This window comes from Morone saxatilis, unplaced genomic scaffold (assembly GCF_004916995.1).
Source record: "Morone saxatilis isolate NCDOM2014 unplaced genomic scaffold, NCSU_SB_2.0 Contig17, whole genome shotgun sequence".
NCBI classification, from domain to species: Eukaryota; Metazoa; Chordata; class Actinopteri; family Moronidae; genus Morone; species Morone saxatilis.
Window position 1 is genome coordinate 19,264,933 of NW_023339729.1, and position 9,815 is coordinate 19,274,747.

The 9,815-nt window shown below is 41.8% G+C and overlaps 1 protein-coding gene across 1 annotated transcript in view; it reads left to right on the plus strand.

Annotated features, from left to right (window-relative positions):
* Positions 1-9,815, plus strand: part of cntln (centlein, centrosomal protein) — an 83,858-nt gene that overhangs the window by 56,233 nt on the left and 17,810 nt on the right. Inside the window, exons 20-24 of the mRNA XM_035659411.1 lie at positions 1,150-1,383; positions 2,716-2,813; positions 5,573-5,699; positions 5,880-6,017; positions 7,523-7,708. Of these exons, the coding sequence (XP_035515304.1) occupies positions 1,150-1,383; positions 2,716-2,813; positions 5,573-5,699; positions 5,880-6,017; positions 7,523-7,708 (783 nt within the window). The remainder of the gene's footprint in view (positions 1-1,149; positions 1,384-2,715; positions 2,814-5,572; positions 5,700-5,879; positions 6,018-7,522; positions 7,709-9,815) is intronic.

Genomic DNA, 9,815 nt, shown 5'->3' on the forward strand with positions numbered 1-9,815 from the left:
TCCTCTAGGTGGTTCCTTTCCCTGTCTCTCTTCCTATAACCCATTTCTGGAAGGCTTATACTACCCTCGCAGCCTGCAGCACTACAGCACTTTTAATTGGTACACCTTGTGTATGTTATGTATGTGTTATGTATTGTTTTATGGCTTTGTTGTAAAGCACTTTGGGTACCGGTTTCCGCTATTGTACAAGGGCTATACAAATAAAACTTGATTTGATTTGATTGCACATGAAGAAGTCTGAGTCAAATCCAAATCCCAAGTTTTCTCAGTTTCACAATGCAAATGCATTACTAACTCGTAAGAAAAAACACAGTCTTTATTTTAGAAATTCCATACTACAATGAATATATAAACGTAGACACAACGTAAACACACCATATGTTCGGAAATACTGTATGTGCCACAGGCAGAGCTACGGGCTCTGCTTTAAATATCGCAGCTGCTGATAAATCTCCCTAAAAAAGGAGATTTATCACAGCTGCGATATTAAAGCAGAGCCCGTAGCTCTCCTGTGGCACATACAGTATTTCCAACATATTGTGTTTACTTTGTGTCTACGTTTATCATATTCATGTAGTATGGAATTTCTAAAATAAAGACTGTGTTTTTTCTTACGAGTTAGTAATGCATTTGCATTGTGAAACTGAGAAAACTTGGGATTTGGATTTGACTCAGACTTCTTCATGTGCAATCAAATCAAATCAAGTTTTATTTGTATAGCCCTTGTACAATAGCGGAAACCGGTACCCAAAGTGCTTTACAACAAAGCCATAAAACAATACATAACACATACATAACATACACAAGGTGTACCAATTAAAAGTGCTGTAGTGCTGCAGGGCTGCAGGGTATTATAAGCCTTCCAGAAATGTATAGAAGGGAGCAGACAGAAAGGAGGACACCTAAGAGACAAAGAGTCTCTATTTTAAATTCATACTACATTTAAATTCATACTACATGAATATGATAAACGTAGTCAATTTATGTAGCATGTACATCATGTCTCCCATTACTTTTTAACTCTCACCATTCTATAACAAAACTATTGGTTTGCTTGGTATAATAACAGTAAGCAAAACTTTTGTTTTTAGCTGTAGTATTATCAGCAGTATCCTAGCCCACCAATTCTGTCTGTCGCTCAATCTGCAGAAGCTGACCTCTGACCTGGCTGGTATGGAACAGCAGAAAAAGGTTCTGGAGATGGAGCTGGAGCAGTGGAGGCAGGTCTCGTTTCCCCAGCAAACTGCACCACCACCACCACCAGCACCAACAGCACCATTAAATGCAGAGTGCTGCTGCCAGGGCGGGACCATGCCCGGCCCAGTTAATGTTGCCCCCCAGGCTTTGGGGGCTGAGGTCAAACAACTTCAAGCCAAACTTAAGGTTAGTGGTTACAAGTTACAAGTAGACTCTGGGTTAATGAACTGCAATCATGCCTTGTCTTACTGTGCATGCCTTATTAGATAAATCTCTTAATAGGATGATGGTGTTAAGCATGATGTTCATTTCCAATTTTGTGCACTATTAAGCTTGAATGGATAATACCAAAGAAAATTCAGAGAGTATTAATGCTGTTTGGCACAAAAAATACATTCATTTTTGTATATACAGTCAAGTTTATAGACAAAAGTAGGAAAATATAGTTTATGCATTTTGCACATTTGAATTTGAATTTGCTTTTGGTTGCCTCTTTGCTACTTACTATGTAGTGTCAAACAGTCTCCCAGTATTGGAATACACAAGCATTTATATTTTTTTGATGGAAAAACATTTCCCTGGTATTTTATCAAACATCGATATTTCTGAGTCACTTTAGCATCTCACTAGTTTGAACAGCTCGCAGTCCTTGAGGACTTTAGAAACTCTGAAAGAAACTCTTTCAAGGTTTTACTTTCAAATCATGTAGCGTAAAAAAAAACAAATTCTTCAGCCTTTCAATTTACACTCAACATCACCTGAAATTGCATGTGATTTCGACATGAATTAGCATTTCTTATCATTTGATCTTATTACAGAGTACCTGTCAGAAAGATGAGAAATGGGGAATAGCAGTAGAGACGTGCCCTACATCATAGGGAATAAGGTGTGAGTGGTACCGCAGTATTATCACTCTCTCCTCAGCCAGCTCATCAGTGTCACCGAGCAGATTGCTGCTGTCGTTACACATAGCAGAGGAAGTCATGTCAGGTGACAGGAAAAGAGAGAGGCGAGGGATGCACTGTGGGGGTGCGCACACTGAGTTAGCGCATTGTCAGAAGCTTGTACTGGTACACATCCCACAAGAGACATGGGGCCCTTTAAACCAAAATGAACATGAACATTCAAATATCCATCAGTCTTATGATCAGAAGCCAAGCTGTTGTCATGAGCCACATGTCTTGATATGTCATAATACAGAGGTATAGGAGGTAAAAACAACAATATATAAAAGGCAAGGTAAATGTTATAAATATTAACATTAACATTAATTCAGTAGTATAGGTCTATAAATTGTTATTTTTCCTAATTACTCCCCTTATCTCATCTACTTTAAAAAAAATACAGCTTTCCTCTTAACCTCTTTTAGCACCTTCCACCCACCCGCTGTAACTATAATGAGGAGGCATGCTGTGTCTGACCTGTCATCAGCCGTGTCGTGAAAAACCTCCCCCACCCCCGATCACACACACTGAAACACATTAACAAACACACACACACTGTGTGCCCTCCCCCCAGAGTGCAAGTGCGGAGGTCACAAGGCAGGTGGCAGCTAACAAAGCCCTGCGAGGCCAACTCCAGGAGAAGGAGGACAAGCTCCGCCAGCTGCAGGACAAGTTAGTTTCACACCTTTTTCTTCATTAGTTCTTTCTCTTTGTGCTTCTTTCTTACAGTTGCTCTGCAGTACATCTCTTTCTTTTTTCTTTCTAAATCCCTCTCTATGTCTTTGTCTCTCCATCTCCCTGTGTCTCTGTCTGCATGTTTGCACATTCTCTACAGCTCTCATCTGCAGTGTTTGATTCCACCATGTGGCAGCACTCTGTTTGCTGCACTCCACTTAGGCAGGCTTCTCCTCTGCGTGAATCATTTGTGAAATTATGCATGTTCTCATGAGCGAGTGAATATTAATGACTGAAGGAATAGTGTGCATGCACATGTGTGCGTGTGGGTGTCTTATGTGTCATGTAGTGTGGTGTTGCTTATGTGGGTAGCTGATGTGGAATGCTGATCAAAGCAGTGTATTGATTGTTTGTGTGCCGCAGGAGGGACCATTTTGGCCCATGACACTAAAACCCACGCAGCATCACTCTGGCCTTTGGGCCACAAACCCTAATGAGTTACGTGGTTCACGTACTGGAGCTCTGGCTGCGTTACATAGTCAGAATGTATAGCTATAAACAATTCACTCAGAGAAACTGTTGATATTTGAACAGCACTGTGAAAGGCGCATATCATCATTCTGCATTAGAATCTCATTTTTGAACTGGGAGAAAGGTACAAAGAACAACTTGGCTTTCCTCCCTCTCGTTCTCTTTGTCTAGTATGCTGTGTCCTCTGCCTGCCATTCTCAATAATGCATCCAGGGCATGTGTACAATCACAGTGCGTATGTGTTTGTGTGTGACCAAAGCACAGCAGATCACAGCCAGACAGAGTGAACATCCCTCAGCTGAGTTTCCACGACAGCCTCAGCCTCTTGTCACACACTCACTCACACTCATAAGTAACTCGCCATCTCTTCTAGCCTACCTCTCCATTTGCCTCCATGGAGGGACCCCTTCTCAGAATGAAAGACATGTCTAGACATCTCTGAAATATACATCTCAGCACACACACAGGGAGCAAGGCTTCTTCGCCTTAAAGAAGAGAAGGGAGAAAAAAAGAAATGAATTTCAAAGTATACCGGCATGTCCTCAGTCAATATCCGGCACTATGGCCCTGCCTTATTTATGAAGCTGCTTCTTTCATCTTTAGCCCTGTTGTCTATCAGCCACATGAAACGTCCACCCGCACTTCATTCTTAACAACATACACAGGATTGTGCGCTCTCGCTCTCTCTTACAGGCACACTTCAGACCACTGACTGTTATCATTACAATACACGCATGTTTGATGAACAATATTGCCAACAAGCACAGAACAAAGGGAACAAACGTGTGAGTGATTGGGATATAGTTTGAGGCTCTCTTTCTCTCTTTCCACTAACACTCATAAATAGAGATCACACGTTCTGGTAGAAGCACCATATATCCTTCATTCTTTTTTATCCTCTATTCTTTTTGGGGTGCAGAAGAAGAGAACATCTAAAATAAATGTTGTCGGTCTAATTGCCATTAGCATTGGGGCAGAGGGAGCTGCTGGGGCTCTTATTGCTGCTCTCCGTCTTTAAGTCAACACCAGACAGTCATCTGAAAGGTTCAATATGGGTTTTCTCATTAATGGCCAAATCCATGGGGTAACCAGCCAGCGCGACTTCCCCCCAAAGACCCCCGGCTAGACTCCTCTCTCATTTAATTTAATGCCACTCCAATAGGACAAGCTCACATTTATTTAGCCAGTCTGCCCTCAGGCATTCATCCACCTAGGGAGACAGGGACATTTACTTACACGAAAGCATTTGCTCTCGTGTTGCGTCATCTGTTTATTTAAAACACACAAGCCATGATGCGTGTGGGAGCTAAGAGATCTACTACATCTTTGGTAAAAAAAAAAAAAACGGCAAAACCATTTTAATTAACTGCATCCTTATGATCTTTATTCTATTTGTTCTAATTCCCCAAGGCATAGACAACCATGAAAAATGCCTCATATTTGCCTTTTATGAAAACAGAATAAAACATACTAACATATTGAGCCCATTTAAACTAAAAAGTCCTCTCTATAGCATGGATGTGCAGAATGCTGGAATATTAAACATGTCAATAGAGCAAGTTATCAAAATAGGAAGTGACATGTGGTGCGTGTTTGCAACAGTTAAGACATGAATAGCTTACAGTACACCAACCTTGCTTCTCTTTAGGGAAGTATTATGTGCACAGTACAGCACACAAACAAACAACATTTTCTGGAGCGTATTCCCTTCATAATCAGTTTTTCCCAAGCCAAGTCCCCCTGCTGATGTGTTTTTATATGTGACTGGTCTAATGCTGAGCTGAAAATAATAAACATTTAAATATTGATTACAGCCTTTCAAGTAGTGTCACTGCTGATTCAAAATGCCGTTTGTCAAAAAGGACTCCCCAGTCACACTTAGTGTGGCATTCCCCGCCAGAGCACTTGTTCTAATATATGCCAGTTAGAATTATATATGCATCCTTATTTCACCCCCCTCCACTTACCCAAACAGCATGCCAGTGTATTTAGTTGTCATAATGAGCTGTCATGCCTGATGCACTGCATGGGGACACTGTGTCTGCCAGCTTTGAGTGTGTATGTGTCTGTCTCTGTGTGTGTTTGTGTTTGTTCTGCTATGTAGATGTGGCGGGATGAGTGTGGGCCTTTGCATAAATGTGAATATCTGTGTAGAACCCACACTTATTTGTGTTCTTTGCCATATTTGTGTGTTTTTTCATGTTCACCTTTATGTACGTGTCCAGGACGAGCCACGCGGAGCGAGATGTGAACATGAAAAGGCAGCTGGTGGAAGACTTGAAGACGAGACTGAAGTTCTTGCAGGAGATGGAGAAAAGTTACCGTGGACAGGTGGAGGAGCTGGAGAAGAAGGTACAGAAAAAGGCTGACACCATCACATGTCATGTCATCTACTTAATTTGATGCTCCTTGGTAGAATGACAATGACTCGAGTACCTTCATCACAAGTGTTTGTGAGTTTTAATTCCCCCACCCCATTGTTTAACTTAATTTTCTACCTTCCTATTTCCCCTTTTCTCTACCTGTATACAGGTGAAGACTTTATCAGAGGAGGCCACCAACAGGAAGGCCCTCGTTGAATCTCTAAAGAGGAGACTGAATGTTGCAACCACAGAGAAAAGCCAGTATGAGGCCTCCTGTACAAAACTGAAGGAGGACCTGGAAAAAAAGGTAGGGAAAAGCCATGCTGCCGAATCTCACAAGAATTGTATCCTAACATTTTTTCATTTTTTTAAATTTTATTTTTAACAATTGGTTTTGTGCCAAAGTATTTAGGGCAGTGAGAGGCAAGTTTAGTTCAGTTACTGGGTTTTGTAATTAACTGCACTGCCATGATACACTGCGTTCAAGAGACAAAAAAATTTCATAATATCAGATCACCATTTAGCAGTATGTAAATAGTTGAAAGAAAAGAAAGGATTTAGGATAGAGGAGTAAGTAAAAGTAACTTCCATTCATCAATCTTTACACCGCAACTGTAGATTTTTAGTCCTCTTCTCACGTACAGTAAGTAGAACATTTTACCTTCTTGTGCTTTTTAATGTTTATTGTTGACAACTTTTAATCAAAGAGGAAAAATTAACAAACCTGATTCCCAGTTGTAAAACACTGCCTTCTCAAACCAAAACAATGGGTACTACAGCCGACCAGACTCCATTAATAAAACGAGTAATTTTACCTAGCAGATAATCGTAAGAACACATTTCAAACTGGACAGAAACAAAATAAAACTCAAAAACTGGTTTTGTTAGTCTGTTCGATGTCAATCACCAACTCTGGTTTGGTCGAAATAAAGCCTTAATTTACCAATGTTGATGAGAAAAACAGCAGATTCACTTGCTCTCCTCAGTTGTACACTTAGGGACCCACATGCACTAACATGTGCACACACAGCCAGAACTAATTTGTAAGCAAAGCACAGACAGGCAGGAATAGCAATACAAGCAATGGAATGTGTGACGCCATAACTCCCGTATGTCTTTACAAATAGTTGTTTGCTGCTATATTAATGTTTTAAATCTCATATACTAAATAACCTTTAAGAATACATTTTTTTGTGATAATACCAAATTATTCTGGTGGGAATTGGTGTGATTTATATGTCGCTCTTGCCCATTCATTCTCTATGTCCCCAGTTTAGGCACTACCACTAGTAGTCTGCAAAGTCAGAAAAAATCAAATTCTACAATTACTGCAACTAGCAATACACAATTAATCGGTTGGTCGTTTAATGTGGCAGATTATCTGGCATTTTAAGAGATAATCGGCTGATGTCTTTTCTCATAAACAAAAAATATCTTCAGACACATCTGCAGGCCACCCTGTCAGTCTAGCTGCTGAGGAAAGATGTTAGTGGTCCCCTTTTTGTTTTTTTGTGAAGGTAGTGAGAAAGTAGATTTTGACCTATGTACTATAACTCATGCATCCTGCTATAAACATATACCTGATTTCCTATAGAATAGAATTAAATAGAATGATACATGATTCTTTGTTTTGATAGTGGCGACCCTGCTCTCTGAATATCAACATCAGCCATTGAAAAACCCATATCGGGGTCAACCACTAACTACAACTGCCACAAATGTCTCACAGGCCTATGCAGACTCTGTACTTTCTGAAACACAACAGGATTGTTTGCCTTCGCTGACAGTTCTGCCTGTTATTTTTCTTTACAGGAGCAGCGCATACATGCCTTGCAGGCTCGTGTGGTAGCCAGTGAGCAGGCTTTGGCTGCACTGGAACAGACAGCCACTGAGCAAATGGAGGGGTTGACCCAGCAGAGCTCACATGCCTTGGACAGGCTTCAGAGACAGTTAGGCCAGTCCTACTCCCACCTGGAGCAGCTTCATTCTTTCATCAAGGTACTAAACTAAAGGGGCAAGAGATCAAAAACCATGGGTACAGATTTTGTCTGGTCAAATCATCTAACTCGTCTTAAATCAGTACGGTGAGGTGTGCCTGTAAGTTCTTCACATATGAATTGTAATGATTTTGTGTGGGTGTGCCCACCCACAAGGTCAGGTGTAGGGGTCTGGTACATTGTTAATTGGGTAAACGCTGAAGGCGGGGACCTTGGAATGCTGACCCCTGTAAATGAAAACTGGTTCATCAGACACAGAATTTCACCTCATTATGCTGTGCCAACTAGATACTGTATAGCAGGGTTCACGTCGCTACAGAGCACCTGCTTGAGAGCCCAAACAGATCTTTTCTAGAGTTGCCCAGATGTGGATCTACTAAAAGCCCCCAATGGTGGCTAATGTCATGCAGTTTTCTACAGAGAAAGAGGAGGTTGCCTGTATGCGAGTGTGTGTCATGGAGATAAAGTTCTCTGATTGTTGCTTGGGCCTATGTGCTGAAAGCCAGTTCAAAGTATCTAGCCTTCGGTGCCCGGTTAGCTCAGTCGGTAGAGCTGGCCAACCCATAAATGGAGTTGCTGCAGCGGCACGGGTTCGGATCCGACCTGCGGCACTTTGCTGCCCGCATCCCCTCTCTCTCTATCCCCCTTTCCTGTCAATTTTCAGCTGTCTCTATCAAATAGATAGATAGATATACTTTATTGATCCCAAGCTGGGAAATTGCAGTAAAGGCAGTAAAGGCAAATAAAGGCATGAAAAGGCCAAAAAAACTAACTTCATTTTTTTTTTTTTTAAATCTAGCCTTGGATTTGCCGTATGTAAACCCGAGTGGTGGTTTGTTTTTGTAATTTTTGTGCTAGTCCATAATGAACACCATGTTGGAGCCTGAGATAGGTATCGAGAGGCCAGAGGGATTGAATCATTTGTGGAATGCAGAAGCAAAAACTGGATGCCATGGAGAAGACAAGATGTCTAAGCAGGGCCTTGCCTGGGCAGTTCTTTTTGGCAACTAAGGTAGTCAGAAAGATCTGTAGTGGCATGTTACCATGCTGAAAGTTCTGCATAATGTTGACAAGTCTCTTCAATGTTAGATGTAGGTAGGTAGCTATCCAACCTACAGGTGTTTTATGCTCTAACCCACAAATTCCACCAGGCATTGCTTCGAGGTGTTCTGGCTCTGCGAGAGAGAATCGGTACCTAAAAAATGGTTCAGTGGATTGCCCCCTAATGCCTGGCAACGAGTTTCTCCTAGTGAAGAGGTTCAAGTGTTGTTTATAAGTAGATGTAAATGGATTGCTTTACAGTTTGCTCATTCATCCATGCTAGGCACTAGACTAACCGCCAGGAGTTACGGGGTTCAGTATGTTCCTCAAGGAAGCTTTGACATCGACTCAAAACGCCTACATTGTGATCCGTTGCGAAGCCACTCCACATCCTAAAATCCTACTAACCAAGATGGATAGAAATCAAAAAGTGAACTAGAGTTGCCAATTATTCTAGCATTGTTCCAGATTGTTGTGGTGTAGGGGGATCTTTAACTGTCAATCAACATTTTAGCCCCTCGAGTTCTAGGTAGCAATCAAAAGAATAACAGCTGCTTATTTGATGACCAGAAGGCTACCCAGAAGGAGCCCAGAACCAGTGCTCCATTGCATTGAAATTAAGAAGTTGAGATGCTTCAGGCTAGGGCTGTTGCAATATCCGCAATAAAGAAATACCATGCTAATAACAAACCAGGAGTGCAGGTGATTAGTTCAAGCAGGTACTGAGATGACATTATCCCGCTGTATCCCATAAAAAGTAATTTGCAAAAACAAAACAAAAAAATGGCGGTAATACCACATGCTTGCTCGCCACAGGGGAAATTCCTTTACCGCAACAGCCCTATTTTAGGCATCTGATCAGGATGTACACATGACGTGTTCTGGGAATGTCCAGCTGAGAGGAAACCCAGACCCAGAAAACACTGGTGAGATTACACATCCCACCTGGCCTGGGCAAGCCCCATGATCCCCCAGGAGCGCTTGGAGTTGTGGCTAGGGGGAAGGACGTCAGCACTACCTTGCTTAACCTGAAAGCACAACAAACCAGCCCCCCCCCCCCCCCCCCC